We start from the raw sequence: 18,606 nt of genomic DNA on the forward strand, positions 1-18,606 counted from the left end.
CAGATCAAATTAATAAACTATTACAGACTCTCAGTATAAAGATATTAAAGTGATATATTTTCACTGTGTATTTATCTGTTTTAGATGTTTGCAAAATACTGAAAGTATCGATGGTGTTTATTGATTCTTGAATTGAAATTGGGTAAATATGAAGATTGGTTGGAGACCAAAGGTTAAACTGGCACCTAATGTAAAAACAACAAAGGATATAATCAAAAAGAATACACAACTCTTATATATTTGCTAACAAACTAACCACAAAGTTGAAATAATTGACATGTAATTCCCACAACAACCTTCCACTGACTCAGATCTTCTAGATCTGGACTCTGACCTGTTAAATTACAGTAATTAATTAATCATAATTGAGTGGTATTGTTAAAAACACATTTTATGTCTGGCATGACACGTGAACTCCCGAAACTGTATTATAGTTTCTGTCTCTCTTGAACGCTGCTGTAAATAAGCTATGGAAAGGGGTGGACTGTGTCCAGGAGGAAATGCACCAGCTCAGAAAAAAATTATGTTCACTGTGACACTCAAACCATGAGCATGAATATTTATGGCTTTAGTGTGAGTCAATGTATTTCCTCATTAGGGTTCAATGAATCACAATGATTATTTCCTCCCTCTATATATCCAGTTTCGGTGAGCCCGGTCTTGTCTCAACTATAAATTTAACTAGTGCAGTGCCTGCTCGGAGCGTGTGCTCATCTGGCACGGGCCGATTGCTTGGCTCCCAGAAGTGCTGCTTGCAGCGTTGTTGAGAACCGCAGTATGGCTGCTTGCACCCACCAAGGGAGAAGTTTAGATGAATGTTTTTTTAGATATGTGAAGGACAGTCATACATAGACAGACAGACAGAGATTTCTTCCTTTATAGTTAGATGATGCTGCTACAACGCCAACTAGAGGCCAAATGGCACCGATTTTGTCAAGGTCACTCAGACATCATATTTACACATGTCAACCAAATGCGGTCGTAATAGCACAAAGTGTTTAGGAGATATGACATTGTTTTGTAATATAAGCCCTGCCCACAGCATTTGAGCAAATTGTGAGGGCTACCTATAGCAAAACTGTGTGGAACATCAAAACGATTAACTAGTAACTATTTCTGACTTAGTCCAGAGATGTTCTGTACCAAATTTTGTGACGATAGCTAAACCTTTGTAAGAGGAGTAGCAAAAAATCTGATTTGGACACAATTCAAAATGGCAGAAAATCAATCCAGATGCAATGAGACGTGGCTTATATTGATAGATTTGTCTAGACCCACAAAATCCAGAAAACCCAGGAATTTTGTTTCTGAGACTAATGGTTAAAAAGTTATGGGCACACACGTAAAGTTCATTATTATAGCGCCACCATCTGGCCAAATTGCACCACACTCGACACTGCACTCCCTTGGATCCTGTGCAATGCACCCGCCAAGTGTGAAGGAAGAACAGTTCTTGACATATGCGAAGGACATACAGACAGAGATTCCTTGCTTTATAGTTAAAATTTCTGAATTTGTCATGGCCATGGTTGTGCCTCCAGTTATTCCTTGTTTCCAGTGCTCCCCTCTTTGTCTCTCTGTGTTTGTGTGTGTGTGTGTGTGTGTGTGTGTGTGTGTGTGACAACTCTCTCTCAGCTCCCTGATTGCTGTCCTGCCTACTCACCTGCTTCAAGCCACACACCTGCATCCATCAACTCATCAGCTCTACCCCGGTTCTTCATCCACTTATCACCAGATTGTTGATTCAGCTACGGTGCTATTCTCGAGCTCTAGACAGCTTGAAATTGTGTGTTAAAGTTTACTTTCCTTGTGTTTATTCTGAATGGCTCTAACCTGCTTTTCTTTGCCACAGGATCACTGCCTGCCTGAACTCTTGCCTGCTGTCGTGCCACATTCCCATCCAGCCATCTCTCCTTGCTCTACCTTCCTTTATTATTCCAAACCTAGTGTTTGAGTCGTGCATTTGGGTTCCCCCTGATCGTGACAGAATTTTCAGATTTATAAGGGCTGCCTTAACAAAACTTGCACAAGCTGGGTTTATGGAGGGGTTGTACTGATTGGCTTGTAGGGAGTTGGGTGGTTAGGTAAGCTACTGTGTGGTTTGGTCCTTGGGATGTTTTTTTTGTTGTTTTCCTGGGGAGCATTTTTGCCTTTATTTGATATAAACCTTTTTTCACAGCAGATATTTTGACATGTTGCATGCGATTAATAATAATAATGATGGCTGCATTCCATTTAGTTTTGCCACATCCAGAGCCCTTGCATTGTGCTCGCTGACTCAAAGCTTACTGGAACCCTTAAATGGAACAGAGCCATCTTTAATGTAATGTCTCAACCCTGTTTCGAAAAAATTGGGAAAATTGGGAAACCTATTTTCTCTCGGATTACGGTCGCAGGTTTAAACACATGGTTAACATTGTGAATCTGAAACAAATGAAAAACGCAACAAAACTACTTGGTTAGGGTTAGTAAAATATCATGGTTTGGCTTAAAATAAGTACGGTTTATTATGAAACTTCAAATAAGTAAAATTTGACTTTTCGTTTCACACGGAACACGATCAGCGGCCTCCTGGGCGGAAGTCCCATATTTGTTTGACCCACCCTTACCTCTTACCTATGTGGACTTACGCAAACTTGACAATGCACTTTCATTGCATGGTAATGTAAGTTTTTGGAGACAAGGCTGAATGAGTTACACCTGTCTCTCTGCTGCTTCACAGAGCTGAAGAAAACAACCAATCAGAGCCGAGCTGGAGCCTGCCGTCTCTGAGCAGCTGTCCATCACTCGCAAACTCCGATCTGTTACTGTAATGCCTATTTCTCACATAAAATATTTTCAGAAACATCTTGTAGTCTACTGTTTAGCTGTAAAATGAGAAAGTTTGTAACCCGTCAGCCATGTTGAGATCAGTTGAGGAAATACCAAGCACCGCCCGCCAGCCAGAGCACAGCCAATAGGAACGTTCTCTCTGAAATGACCTGTGATAGATTTTTTAAAGCCTGAAAACAGAGCCATGAGGAGGTGCAGAAGTCTAGTTTTCTCTCAGAACACTTGAATTACAATATGCTGAAAGGTTATTATGGAATTTTTGTCCAATGATGCCAAAAAACATTCTGCCTACTGAAGCTTTAAAGTCACCCCTTCATGTTTGGTTCATAAGATTCACTATCTGGGAGGGTCAGTGGTCTCTGAGCTGTGTTGTTATGGATATGTGTTTAACATGACATCAGTGTATCCTGCTCAAAGCAGAGCAGCTGGGATGTCTGATTGTGAACAGGTGCTGCAACAGAGATTTTTTTGACTTTGTATTTCTCTCGTATGTGTATGCACACGTGTCTGCATGGAGGGCCCCTGTGTGTGTCGTTGTGTGTGCATATGGCCACAAATGTAAGCATGTGTGCCCATTAACCAGAATGAGCGACAATGAGCTGTTGTGTGGCCCGCTGCTGGTGGTGAGAAACCTAATAGCCAAGGACACAGTAGCTCAACCAGCAGCTGTCCCATCTCTGCACCTCCTATTACACTCACAACTCTAACCAGAGTGATTTTTGTGTTTTAAATTCAGATGGAGGATTACATGTTTTAAAGAAACGATGTCAAGGTAGAGGTAGTTAAGGGTAAGATTGCTCCTAAAAGGCTGCAGAAGTCTCAACAAGGAGAACGTCATGTGTCATTTTATAAACTGATCACATGTTTTCTTAGTAAAATCTTAATCTGCAACTTAACTAGTAACTACAACTACAACTACTACTTTATCTGTGAAATATGGAGGAATATAAGTATAAGTAGCATAGAATAGAAATACTCAATGAAAGTACAAGTACCTTAAAACTGTACTTGATTGTGCCGCTTGGAGGCAGCACAAACAAGTTGTAAACACAACACTGACCTTTTAAGTTGATTTTGGTGAACTTGGTAGCAAACAGTTGCTTATTTACATCCAGCATTTACAGAGCAACTTTATCATTAATTTCCTGTGTTAGGGCTGGGCGATCAAACGATCTTCCACAATAATGATGATAAATTGGAGATTTATTTTTGAATCCGCTTTCCTACAAAGACACTACACAGTCAGCTGGAGCAGTTGTAGCCTACTCTGTCGTTACTGTTGCGGCTGTGATGCCAAATTCACACCAGGCAGCAGCGATAACTACATTTTTTTCTGCAGCTGGGAGGTGTGTTCATGTGTTTCAGGTGGGAAGAAATTCTTTGTAACATAGGTCAACATCTCTAAAGTGCCCATAAGTGCCTCTATGTGTTGGCCCTATGATAGGCTGGCAACCTCTCCAGGGTGTTCCCTGCCTTCGCCGAATGTCAGCTGGGATCGACTCCAGCCCCACAAACGACCATGAATAGGATAAGCCAGTGAGAGTCAGAGGATCTATTTACTGATTGGCTGCAGGTACTCTCTGGCCGCACTTCGCTGCTAAAAGTTAAACTTTTCCCGACTTTTAGTTCGGCTGCACTTTGAAGAATCAAATGGCCGCAACTCGCTGAGCTCAGGAGCAGCCGCCGCAGCTTTCCATAAACACTGCATGGCAGCTCGCCACAGGCTGCATTTCACCGCTACTCTGGTGTGAATTTGGCGTAAAAGCGAGAAAGTCTGCTAAGGGCTGTTGGGGTGGTGGTGGATGGGACAAACAAACACAGGACTTTCTCTCGTTCGTGGCCTGCATGAAACCAAAAGTTGAATTATTTTTACTGACGACGTTATGTGACGCTATGTCAGTCACATGACTTCATGCCCGTAGCTGAAGTTATGTTACATGCACACTTATTTTAAGCAAACCATGATGTTTTTTCTAACCCTAACCAAGAAGTTTTGTTGCCTAAACCGCAACCATTTCACGACATTAACCACGCGCGATCCTTCTGCGTCAGATACTACGCAAAAGGCTGTGCTTCTGCCAAAGCGGCATAATACGACTAGTAGGGATGAGCTGACGTTGATTATACCGACCCTGATAAATTAACTTTGTTACTTGTTTTATGGTGGCATGAAGCTGCGTTTACTTTGCTGTGTTTGTACCAAGGACCACAATGGAAATCAGTCTTGGACGTCATTGTGGCATCGTGGACATTTTTTAACTTGTAATATTGTCTTTCTCATAATGTCAACTAGGACAGTGATTCCCAAACTTGTTCACATCAAGGACCCCTAAACAGACATATACAGTAGTAGACCATGGACGCCCATTTGATAAGATTTTTGCTTTTCTATATTTCATTACAGAAAGTGTATGAAACCCACAACCAAAATGGTAATACATTCTGTCATTGTGTTAGGCTGCTTATGGATGTAATAGTGGAAGTAAATGATTCCTCTTTTAGCTATGGGGACCCCCTCGACCCCACTTTGAAAACCACTGAAATAGGATATATCAGGTGTTTCAACATTGTCCTAATGAAAGTATACTAACAGAGCAGATCAAATAACTACAGAGGTGTAATGCATTCATTGAGGAAAAAACATTTGCCCTTTTTTCCTGAATGATAATTATTTCGGTAATTCTGAGAAAAGTTTTCATGGAAAAACAATATTCTGCTCTGTTTGTCCCCTGTGTTTGGTTTAATCCAGCACTGAGTGTTACCATGAAAACTTGTCTCTAATTTACTGAGAAAATAACGCTTATGTAATGAACAAACCCTTGTCAAAATAAAAGGAGCCCATGTTTCCCCTTCCTGCTCTGCCTGCTGAGAGACCAGAGACCAGAGGTGTCCCTGAACGTCTCAGGACTGTGCGCGCTCCTGTCCAGGATACGCGAGAGTGCGCGCGTGCTGGAGATGAAACCTGAAGAAGCTGAGGACAGTTTGGAGTAAAACTAATCTCATCCAGACTCAGAGGACACACACAAACCTCAGGACGGATCTGAACTCACCCTGACTAAACATGAAGATGTTGCTGCTGCCTCTTCTCATCACTTTAATGCACAGTGAGTTTTTGTTTTCTGCTTTTAGAAACTTTATTAAACAAGTTGCTAAAGTTATTTATCACAGGAAAAGAGACTGTAATAGGTTAATAGATCTATTGCTAGAAGAGTTCAACAGTTCAACGGAGTATGTGCAGACCAATTTATAGTGCAAACAGGCACGTGTTAAGAGCTTCTGCTAGTCTATATTTTCACAGCCTGTGGTGTATTTTTTTTAATATAAATGCTTCTATAATATTCTCCAAGATTGAAATGCATGAAGTTTGTTGTCTCATATTTTATTTCACATGGTCTATAACAGTAAAATGAATTTAAGAAAAAAAAGGTAAAGTGCATAGAAAAAACAGAATAAAATGTAAATTATAGAAGCCAAGCAAGCAAGACCATCCACAGTGTTAACATTTTATTTGGACCCTGCTCTTGGGAAGAAAAACTGCAATACCCTCACCCCAATATCTCTTAAAGAGGACCTATGATGATTTTGTGCTTTTTTCCCTTGTGTGTTATATATATATATATAGATATATATATATATCTATATATATATATTTGTGCATGTTAAAGGTCTGCAAAGTTACAAAGTCCACGCCAAAGGGAGTTACTCTCCCTTTGCAACCCGTTCTCACTCCCAACTCGTTAAGCACCGCCAGTTAGTAAGTGCCCCTCGGCATCGGATACCGACTCACGTTAGCGACTGTATGCAGCGCACCGGGCTTTCAACTAAATCCAATGTAAACCCACCCATTATCGGACAGTCAGAGCAACTTACGGGGGGCGGGGCGGGACGGACTTTCAACCAGGAGGCCGCTGTTCGTGAACGTATGAAACTAAACGTAATGTTGACTTATTTTGTCATGCCAATTGTTAGTCACATAACTCGTTAATATCGTTAGAATCGTTAGTATCGTTAGTCCCGTGAGTCGTTAGTCAGTGAAGTTAATCTCAACCAGGACCGTTTCCTAAAGTGGTTGTTTTGCTTACACCTAACTTCCTGTGAAAACAGAAGTTTATTTTGAAAGGACGCTATGCATATAACGAGCGTATATCGACACTGACACGTCCAAAAGTAACGAAGGAGAGGTGCTCCGTGCGTCGGTCTCCGATGCCGAGGGGCACTGATCAAGCGGCAGTACTTGATGAGTTGGGAGTGAGAATGTGTTGCTCCCCCACAGAAACACTGCTCCTGAACTGCCTGAAACGCCTCGCTTGAAGTCCCGTCTTTTCAACCATAATGTGGTGATATCACCAAGTAACACATTTTCATGATACCTGCCTAGCAGATAGTTTGGCACGCTCTCATACAGAAAGCTAGTTAGAGCGGAGTCCGAAGAGTTTGGTTCAATTGACCAATCACAACACAAGAGTGTTTCAGACAGAGGTTGAAAAGAGGTGCTGCAGCACAGCCGGTATGAGAAAAGTAAAGCTTTTTTTTAACATTAAAGCATGTAAGCAGCAAGTATGCATGTGAAAATAAGCAGAATAGAACAACAAATCAGTTTTTGTTTGACTTTTTTTGGTTACAACTATTCCGCAAAGGAGAAATGAAAAGATAAAAAACTTTTTATATTCCCCTTTTTTTTTTTACCTCCCTTTCTCCCTAATACTTGTTCTACAGTCACTCAGAAATGCAGGATAATGATGTTATTTTTGAACACTTGACTATTTAATTAAAGGAAAGTGTTTTGATAAAAGCGACATTTTCTTTAAGTGATCAATGTTTGGCCTTGTGCAACAAATTAGTTGAGATTTGGTTTATGTTTTGTCGATCAGTAGTTTTTGTGATTTAGTTTGTGCATGTTAAGAGGAGGAGGTGTGATGTGTTCAGGAACTGCATCAGAGGCTGAGATTGTGCAGGGAGTGGTCGTGGTTGGGCTTCGTGTTTACGTCGAACCCGCTCTGATGGCGTTTGATCCCAAGATCCACAGGGTGATGAAACACATATCGTGGCCCCACGGACGAGTCTGAGATCCCAAAGTTTCAGTTTGAAGATAGCCCCCAACTGACTCTGTTGTTGATTGGACTGAGATGAAAACGGTCACTTGCTATCTGGAAAAATGTATTTGAAGTTGCTGTGGGATTTCTAAGGGGCAGCGGCTGCCAACAACAACATCAACATCAACAACATGCTTTGTTGATAATTGCAGCTTTGACGTGCGTTTTGACCAAATTTCCTCACAGATGTTAAAGATTGAGATCCTTATCCTCAGTTAAGACAAGACTAGTGTAGAAATTCATTTCATTAGTGTCCAGTCAATGGTAATGGCATGGCGTGTTTGGTAATACTGAAATTAAAATAGATTTCAAACACTTTAATGCTTTTAAAATGCTAAAACAATGCAGTTTAATATGCTTTGAAATAATCAAAAATCTAATGATATTTAATTTAAAACATCAATGACATTAAATCTAACATGAACTAGACATGTATTGTTTGCATTGTATTAAAATATATTGCATGTGTGTTCAAATGTGCTCGGTTTACATACTGTAGGTTATGATTAGTTCACGGTAAAGATTCAGATCTACTGTTAAAATCAGGCTGAGGGTCAGGGTTAAAGGTTCAATCAGTGTAGAGCCTCACAAGTGTGTCGTACAGATATCTGTGTGTGTGTGTGTGTGTGTATGGTGTGTGTGTGTTGTGCCAGCTGAGAAGGGTAAGGTTACTGTCACAAAGAGCTGCTTTGTCTGCGCAAGAAATACATGCTTTCCACGCATGTGTGCGCCACACACACACACACACACACACACACACACACACACACACACACACACACACACACACACGCACACATGCACACTCCTTGCTCCCAAATGTTCTCTTCATAATGCCAAACAAGATTTGTGCGTTGCGTTGTGCTGAACTTTGTTGGGTGTTTACAGCATGTTTGTGTACTTCTATGTATTTTTTTGTGGGGGAATATAGGCTCTGCTGTGCGTGAGTGTGCTGAGGGGACAGTTCACTAAAAGAGGTTATCAGGTCGGATAAAGCAGCTTGTCAGAGAGTCATCCATCACCTGCATTCCTACACACCGCCGTTCCTGGTACCACCAGGACACACGCTATATGTCTCTCAGTGTGTGTGTGTGTGTGCATCCACACAATAAGAAAGCAGATATGCACATATTCTGTTGTGGGAAATTGATGTTGTACTTTTTTTTCTATATGATGTATCCATGCCTGGTATGTGTAGGCTGTGACTCATTCTCTTGGGCTTATTATTCTGTTTACATGTCTGTGTTTCGGGCCAAAAAGCTCCAACACATTCTGCAACTATAGATATTTTTAGCATGTCAAATACAGTGAGATGTAATTCTGGTTCTAGTCAATAATGTGAGCGGAAGAAAGATGGTTGTACTCAAAGTAAAAACTGTAACTGTGTAGTGAAAAAACAATTTACAACAACTGATTGATCCTTTCACTCCTGCAGGTCCTGTCTGTCTGTCAGTGACAGTAAGCAGCAGTAAACCCAATGTGGAGGTCCACGAGCACACGGGTGAGACTATGCTATATCATTTATTTATCTTTTAAAATTACCACAACTTTAATGAACAACATCGTCTAACATGATTTTTTAGTTTTTGGTCTCTTTAAACTAGGGCTGTCAAAGTTAACACGATAATAACGCTTTAACGCAAATTCATTTTAACGCCACTAATTTCTTCAACGCATTAACACAACTTGTGATGTTTAGGTTGTAGCGGGCTCAGTTTTAAAGCTAGAGTGATGATACTGACATCATGAGAAACTTAAAAACCTAAGGAATCCATCAGTACTGCCCATGTCCTACTAGCTTGTTGCAAAGGAGGCTAAATAATGCTCCAAAATTATACTACATTTTGGCAAGGAAAAACTGGCATGGCCATTTTCAAAGAGGTCCCTTGACCTCTGACCTCAAGATATTTGAATGAAAATGGGTTCTATGGGTACCCACGAGTCTCCCCTTTACAGACATGCCCACTTTATGATAATAATAAATACTGTATATACATACATTTTCATTAAGCAAGCATATTTGACCTTGATTAAAGAGCAACTTAACAACCCGTTTCAGCCTCAACAAATTGAAACCATATTTTTCATTGATGACTATGAAAGGAAAGTTGACGTTCACATTATGCATAGGTGCATCTGAACAGTAATATCAGATGACACAGTTTTATATTTTCAAGTAGGAGTAGTGGAGTTCAGTGTTTGGTGTTAAAAATATATATATATTATGGTGCACATTTAGTAACAATTTGAAGCAAATATTAGACAGGAGGAAGGATATTACATCTGATATCTGCTTTTCTGTTTTACTTGTCATTCCCAAACATTTTGGTCACATCAACAGACAAACCAATGGACATAACTAAACTTAGGCTATATGACCCCTGTCTTATTTAATGAGAATAACAAATGCAACATATTTCAAATGATTTTCTTGAAAAAAAATGATATTACTTAATATACTTAATATTACTTAATGGTGACCACTTTTCATACACAGTTGTGATAAAAAGGCAACAAATAATGGAAAAAGTCATACATGCATACATAACACTTACACTGTTTAATGTATTCAAAAAATTCACTTTGCTGTTGTGTTTTCTGTCCTCAGATGCTGTGCTCTCCTGTGAGTTCAGGACAGAGAAAGATCAGAGCCCTCGAATCGAGTGGAAGAAGAAAGGAAAGGGGGTGACGTTTGTGTACTTTAACCACAAATTTACCGGTGAGTGACTGATCTTTACTGCATGAATTCACTTGACTTCTCTGAACTGAAATGGCTGATTTTGCTGCTTTTGTATCCATCGTGCTCTCATACTTACCTTTTTTAAGCACTTAGTTAAGCTTTGTCCATCCTCCATCTCCTTCCACTGTAGGGTCTTATGCAGGACGGGCAAAGATGGAGGGAGCGACTCTGACAATACACTCGGTTAATCAGAAAGACTCTGGGGAATACCGCTGTGAGGTGACGGCCAGCGAAGACCACGTCAACCTCGGGGAAGCTACTGTAACCCTCAATGTGCTCGGTATGATGGGACACGTGTTTATGTGAATATGTAAATACTAAGGCTGTCAATCGATTACATTTGTTAATCGCAATTAATTGCTTGATTGTCCATAGTTAATCATGACTAATTGCAAATTAATTGCACATTTTTTATCTGTTCAAAATGTACCTTAAAGGGAGATTTGTCAAGTATTTAATACTCTTATCAACATGGGAGTGGGCAAATATGCTTGCTTTATGCAAATGTATGTATATATTTATTATTGGAAATCAATTAACAACACAAAACAATGACAAATATTGTCCGGAAACCCTCACAGGTACTGCATTTAGCATAAAAAATATGCTTAAATCATAAAATGGCAAACTGCAGCCCAACAGGCAACAACAGCTGTCAGTGTGTCAGTGTGCTGACTTGACCAAACTGCATGTAATTATTATAAAGTGGGCATGTCTGTAAAGGGGAGACTCGTGGGTACCCATAAAACCCATTTTCATTCACATATCTTGAGGTCAGAGGTCAAGGGACCCCTTTGAAAATGACCATGATTTCCAATTTTTTATTCAAATTCATATTCAGACCGACAGTATGAGGAAAATAATGGTTTTTTTTTAACATTATAGTATGTAAAAATTTTCTAGTAGAAAGACAAAATACAAGTATGATCCTGAAAATGAGCATAATATGGGACCTTTAAGACATATTTAGCATAGCCTGTAACAAGAGATAATTGAACAATGAATGCAGGGACACTAGATTAGAACTTGGAAAATGTATTTTTCATTTCACTGTCTTTAATCAAGACATATGTGCTGCTTTCAAAGGGAACTCCTAACATGTCCTTGACAGTAAGTGAGATCCTGCTACATGTGAATATGCCCTGCGTTCAAGTGATTTAACTTGTGAGATCACCGTTGCTATGCAACTGACAGCAAAAATGCATGCCACCTTGTTACTCTTTCAGAAAGGGTAATTGGTTTTGTGATGTCTGCATTTCAGCGTCATGCATATGAATGGTATGAATGGTATCTGATGATGGCTCAATGGTTCGCACTGCCACTTCCAGCAAAAAGGTCCTGGGCTTGAATCTGACAGTCAGTTGGCTCTTCTAGATTGTTTGTATGTGTGAGCGTGAATGGTTTATGAATGTCAACCCTGTAATAGACAGGTGAACTCTCATGGGTGAACCCTTCCTCTCTCCTAGTGTGTGCTGGGATGGGCTCCAGCACCCAGTCATCAAGTGGGAAGGTGGATGGTATCTGACTTTTTTAAAACTTATGGAGAGATTTTGTATTTCTGAAGAGAGTCTGGGTTTTTTGAAGTGCCATGTTGCAAATCAATAATCAGCTGCTTTATGGTAATATTGGATTTTTATGCCTCTGCTCTGGCGAGACCCGTGGCCGGAGGCATTATGTTTTCGGGTTGGTTGTCCGTCCAGTCCGTTCTCGTGAATGTGATAAAGGAACACCTGGAGGGAATTTCTTCAGATTTGGCTTAAATGTCCACTTGGACTCAAGGATGAACTATTCAGATTTTGGTGGTCAAAGATCAAGGTCAAGGTGACCTTACGTCCGTCCCATTCTCGTGGAAGCGATACCTCAGGAACTGATTAGGTTTTGGAGGTCAAAGGTCACTGTGTTCTCACGAAACCCGTTTTTGGCCATTACTCAAGAATTCATATGCAAATTATGACAATTTCACACAAATGTCTAACAGGATAAAATGATGAAGTGATGACATTTTGGACAGACATGGATGCAAACTGCAACTTGACTTGGCGGTAATTTTGATTTCTGCATTAACGTGATGAAGTTCCTAATCTGTAATATTGAGTTAGTTATATTAGCCCAAAACAGGCATTATCATTTGGTTACTTTACAGTTTCGAGGTTGATTTAAAAAAAAAAAAAAAAGCACAATATCATCATTTATACTGATTAGGCAACATAAAATTACACACACAGAGATCGAGGATTTATCACCCACTCTTACTTTAAGTTGGCAGGTAAATTCAAAAGTGACAATTCTTTCTGTATTTTACTTGTATCTGTTATGCAACTACATATTCACCTACTGTTTTACCATTTAATGGAAATAGTAATATGTAATTAAAACATTAAAAATAAAATGGCGGGACTAGTTTCAGCTTCTCAGTCCTGGTAGAAGAGGGAGTAGATTTGGTCCAGTTTGGTGTATTGAGTATTGCTGAAAATGATGCAGCAAACTAATCATTAGACCCCTCTACATCCAGTGCATCAACCAAAGTAATATTTTAAGTGTTTTAATGTGGACAAAATGACACATCCTATATTTTTGTATATCTTTTTGCTGTAACTGGAGCTTTTTTCCTCTCTGCCTCCTTAGTGCCTCCTCATGTCCCGTTCTGCGATGTGCCGAGCTCTGTGTTTGTTGGCTCAGGCCTGGAGCTTCTCTGTAAGGACAAGCTCAGTGTGCCTCCTGCCACTTACCGCTGGTACAAAGACAACAAGGCTCTGATGGCCACAGAAGATACTCCATACAACGTTGACTCAAACAAGGGCACTCTGGTGAGTACACACTAAATTATACAAACACTTAAATGCCCCCAGAAGTATATATAACACACAACCCTTTGCAATTGAACTCTCACCTTGTCTTTGTCTGGAGCAGAAGTTTAAGAGTGTGTCCAAAACAGACACAGGGTTGTACCGCTGTGAGTCCTCAAACAACGTGGGGGCGCCCAAGAGCTGTGTGGCCCAAAAGCTGAAAGTTATTGAATGTAAGTGGTTTTGGTACAGCTTCTCTTTAAAGTTTACATGTCTCGCTCCACACAACAAAGACTGAGAGAATCCTCTCTTTCCTCTCCTTCTAGATCCTTTGAATATGACGATTATGATAGCAGGTGCTGCAGGTTTTCTGACGCTCATCCTTTTGTGCTGCATCTGTGTGTGTGTCTGCCGACACCGAGGCTGCTGCAAGAGTGAGTAGTGTGATGATGCTACTCTGTGTTTGGTTGTTTGAATGTGTGTCTGTGTGAGAGAGAGGTCCCAGTTTGTGTCTGTCATTTGAGGCCTTTGCATTTATAAATACATTTGAATTTGAGAAATAAAGTATAAAACTTAATAGAGGTAAAAACCTGGCATAGGTTATTTAATAAATCTGTTTTTTGTGAAAGCATATCCATAAATCTCAACTTCTCTATCGTGCTGATGCATTATATATTCCCTTTTTTCTGCAGTGAAAATTAGAGTTTTGGCTTGTTTCTCAGTGTTTGCCTATTCATTGACCGTAGACAAATATGTCAACCAGATCAGTAAACAGGACTGATTTCCATCTTTTATCTTTCATCTCTGTTTGGGGTCATGGACTGAGTTAGACTTGTTGTGAAACAAGTTATACTTCTAATTAATTTTACACCAGAGAAAATGTTTTGTAATCTGTAGTGAATTCGCCTAGAGGATTACAGACATTATGTGTTTGACTTGTAATCTTACATGCAAAAGTCTAAAATATAAAACTATGAGGTAAAGTATGTAGGATTTGGCAGCATCTAGTGGTGTGGTTGCAGGTTGAGTACCCCTCCGCTCACTCTTCCCTTTCCGAGACTGCGGTAACGTGAACCACTGAGTACAAAACCGTGGTAATGCCGTTCACCTCGCTCAGAGGTCATCCTTACCGTAATAACACTACTTTAGGAGCAACGGAAGTCAGACGGCGACTGTCGGCCCCACAGGTTTTGCACTCTGCGGCTCACATTACTGCAGTTTCACAAGTGTGTCGGAGATCTCGAACTACGGTGACTACGGTTTCATAAAAACGTGAAAGGCTCTCTCTAGAGCCAGTGCTCGGTTTATCCGTTCTGGGCTACTGTAGAAACATGGTGGAGCAACATGGCGGACTCAGGTGTTTCAGGTGATAATACACTAATGAAAACATAGTTATTAATATTATAATCCATTTCTGCTAATAAATCCCCGAAATCCTACACACTGTTCCTTTAAGTACAAGTACCGCAAAATGCACTGATGAATATTTTTATATAAACAAACACAGATAATTATTAACCGCCAGTTTGATCCGTCTGTTTTGGTTTGACGACAACTTCACTGTTTTGGTTCGGTTTAACTGCTCTTATCAGCCTTGTTTACAGTGATAAAGCTCTGATAAACCCACTGTACACTAACGGCTCAGCACCAAACTGCAGACAGACAAAATTAGACACTAGCTGGTGAACATAGTGGAGCTTTTAGTGGCTAAAGAGACAGATATTTCCCTCAGGAGGGCTAAAAGAGAGTGAATATTGGACTTACATTTATCAGGGGGACAGAAACAGGAGTCTCAATGCAGACTTGAGTAAATGTACTAATTACAATCCATTATTGCCAACAGATTAAGAGACAAATGTACAAATTAACTTCTTTGGCAAGTATACTGTATCATAATGACCATGACAAATGTAAACTTTTCTTCTTTGTTGTTTCTTTGAACAGAGGAGAAGAAAACAAAAAGGTGAGGGTTTCACTTGTTTTGCATGTAGCTGTGTGATACTGTCTGGTAATGAGCTCAGACTGAACTGCCACCCTTTCTCTTTCAGCACCAAGTCCTACAACCCTCCTCCTCCTCCTCCCATCCGCAACGTGAGTGATCAGAGGGATTGTTATCGTTTCCGGGCTTGTTTTGCTCGCTGGGTTGCCGTTAAGTTCTGTTAAATTGCTGATAACACTAATTAAAGGAAATGATTCATTGTATGTTTCTCTGCTCTCTACAGATCAAGCACTACAAGCAAGCTCACTCCTTCATGATCTGAGGGTGTAACACTCTCGCTTTGACTTCAAACCATCCAGGAAGTATACACTTATTCTCCAACACACTGGAAAGTTACTCGACCGTCCATTTGCTTTTAGACGGCTGCTTTCTGGGATGGACAGATTTTCAGATATTAAGCAAAAACAAAGATTTGGAAAAAAACCTTGTTGCTTCCTAAACTAGGATTTATGTGTTGTTAGTTTGTAAGTGGGCTCCTACTTTCATATCTACGACAAAGTAGCCTACTGTAAATTCAGGGTTCAACTCAGCTCTCTCAAACACCATGAATTATGCTTCATTATCATATTTTTCTTGTGTTTCAAGAAATTCAAAACATATTTTTTTAAAGCTATTTTTCCAACTTCTGTCAGACTTTCGGGGCCAAGGTCAGCGCTTCAGTCTAAGTTTTAACTCTCTTACGCCACCTATAGGCAATTAACTGTTGTTCATCCACACTGATAATGGCAAATACTGTATATATTTATCCTCTTTATATCCTTTCATTTATATTTAGATGCAGAGATGTTGTTTTATTTGACGTTATTTTTTTTTTGTCATTTTTATATATTTTTTAAAAGCATGTTTGTGTGTTAGTATAACTGTTTAATCTTTGGCTGTATAAATTCAAATAACGAGAATTGAGTGACAAATGAACGGGTGTCTGCACACACTGAACGGTGCTTTTGATGAGTTTATATCTTGTTCAATAAAAAAAGATGGAAAAATAGCCCATTGGAGTTTATTGGCTTATTGGTGGTAAAAATCCAGGCAGATGGAGTAGGAGGTTTAATGAGTATTTGACCAATGTCATTAAAATCAGCCTGTGTTAAAAAAGCATCTTCAAACAACCCTCCATAAATGTTTGGATATAGTGTGTGTCATATTTACCAGCCGCAACCACAGTGCTAGTATTGTTTGGTGACCGTGATAGCGTTTTGTACCTTTTGTCACTTTGGCCACGTTTAATATGAACATCTGACATTGTGTGTGTGTATATACATATATGTGTGAGAAAATAAGGAAAAGCATAATAAGTCCCCTTTAATGGAATAGTAGTATGTCTTTGAGTTTTGTCTGAGGAAGACCAGTCTGCCAGTGAAACCAATGAACAAGAAATCTTGACTTCCAGCGTTTAAAAATAGTTGTAATCTTTTTTTTCTTTTTTAATTTCTTTATATCAAGTAGTAGAGTTTTTGGATGTACAAAATATAAGTGCTTCCCTTGACCAGACAACATTTGTTGTCTGTGATCGACGTTTCTCTTTTGACCACTAGATGACACCACAGCACTGACTGTATCTGCTCACAGCAGCTCAGACTACAGGCCCACAGCTACACCATGCCAGCCGTTCTCCATTATTTGTCTATGAACAGTAGCACGATTGTTCTCCTCCTTTTGTACTCGTTTTGTACTGCCGCCCATAAATTAAATGTCTTGAAAAGCACTGATTTCCTGCCGCTTCACCTCCATGCGGTTTTAAAGAAGATGCATTGTCTGTGCATGGACTCATGATGTAAATATCTGACTCATGTTCATGACTACACAATTTGGATATTGTCTCATCTGGCTTGCGCATGATGTGTAACTGCTACAATGCAGACATTGTCAGGAACCAGTAACAGATCTATTCTCGGACATGGTCATAACCCTCTCTAATGATTACATTAAGTGGCTCATATTGATCTGCTAATATGGCTGTTTGGTAGCTCAAACCTTTCTGATCAACCACTCTGGCTGCAAAGAAAGGACATCAGCCGAGCTCTGAAATATGCAAATGTTCTTTCACAGTCTGTGTGAAAACCGAACCCTCAGTGGGAACTGCACTGGTTGTATGGTTGTAGCAAAGTAACAACGCTATTTGAATTCGTAGAGTGTTTTATTGGAGGTATTCATAAGCCCAGGATGTCTGAGTCCCAAAAAAAACCCTCATTCATTAACTATTTTAGGGATTTCTGTGTAAAGGACAATATAGTGTGTAGTTGGCAAAATGCAAAAAACATAAAACAACCTGTGGGACACTAATCAGGTCATTTCTTTCATCTGGCATTTATTGTGCAAACTATTTTTTTCCCCTCTTACGCAATTCATGATTGTAGTTGGCTCTCAATTAGTGACAGTCAGTTATACTCAACAGTACACTTTGCCCATTGTGTAGGGTATAATCATTTTCACTAGACATTTGGACAACTACACTACAACATGGCAAACACTTAGGCCCCAAGGGGGCAAGCCTCTCAGAAGAGACAGTTTTCCCCCTCCACAGATTGTAAACTTTTAATTTAAGAATAGATACTTAGAATAGATACTTTTGTGAACATAGAATTAACTATTTCTGTGTTGCTTTTGTATTTTTGGAGTCATGTTTGCTTATTTGTTTAAGGTAGCTGTGTGTGAAGACTTGTAGTTGCTGTAAACTAAAAATACTGTGGGTTTTCATCATGTTGTGGTGGATAAAGTATTCTGAGCCTTTACTTAAATACAAATAGCAAAACCACAATGTAAAAATACTCCATTAAAGGAACATTGTGTAACATTTCGGGAAATGGAATATAATATTCATAACTGTTTCCATTAGTGTATAATCACCTCAAACTATGTATCATTGGGTTTTCGTTAGCTTAGAATGAGCCCTTACATAGGGAGCGGGTCCTCACCATGTTGCTCCACCATGTTTCTACAGTAGCCCAGAACGGACAAACCAAACACTGGCTCTAGAGAGAGCCTTTCGCCACCATAGCTCTTGTGAAACTGCGGTTCGTGAGCCGTGGAACCACCATCCGGCGTCTGACTTCCATTGCTCCTAAAGTAAGGTTGTTATGGTAAGGATGGCCTCTGAGCGAGGCGAACAGCGTAACCACGGTTTTGCACTCGATGGCTCACGTTACCGCAGTCTTG

The 18,606-nt window shown here is 39.9% G+C and overlaps 1 protein-coding gene across 1 annotated transcript; it reads left to right on the forward strand.

Annotated features, from left to right (window-relative positions):
* The first annotated feature begins 5,713 nt into the window (after nucleotides 1-5,713).
* On the forward strand, nucleotides 5,714-16,438 carry jam2b (junctional adhesion molecule 2b). Its single transcript, XM_037788866.1, has 10 exons — nucleotides 5,714-5,936; nucleotides 9,361-9,426; nucleotides 10,534-10,644; nucleotides 10,796-10,945; nucleotides 13,291-13,472; nucleotides 13,576-13,684; nucleotides 13,778-13,885; nucleotides 15,396-15,414; nucleotides 15,500-15,542; nucleotides 15,674-16,438. Exons 1-10 carry the CDS (start codon nucleotides 5,894-5,896, stop codon nucleotides 15,710-15,712), a joined length of 870 nt encoding a protein of 289 aa, XP_037644794.1. The 5' UTR covers nucleotides 5,714-5,893; the 3' UTR covers nucleotides 15,713-16,438.
* Nucleotides 16,439-18,606: the final 2,168 nt, after the last annotated feature.

The sequence above is a fragment of the Sebastes umbrosus genome, chromosome 13 (genome assembly GCF_015220745.1).
Source record: "Sebastes umbrosus isolate fSebUmb1 chromosome 13, fSebUmb1.pri, whole genome shotgun sequence".
In the NCBI taxonomy this organism is placed as follows: Eukaryota; Metazoa; Chordata; class Actinopteri; order Perciformes; family Sebastidae; genus Sebastes; species Sebastes umbrosus.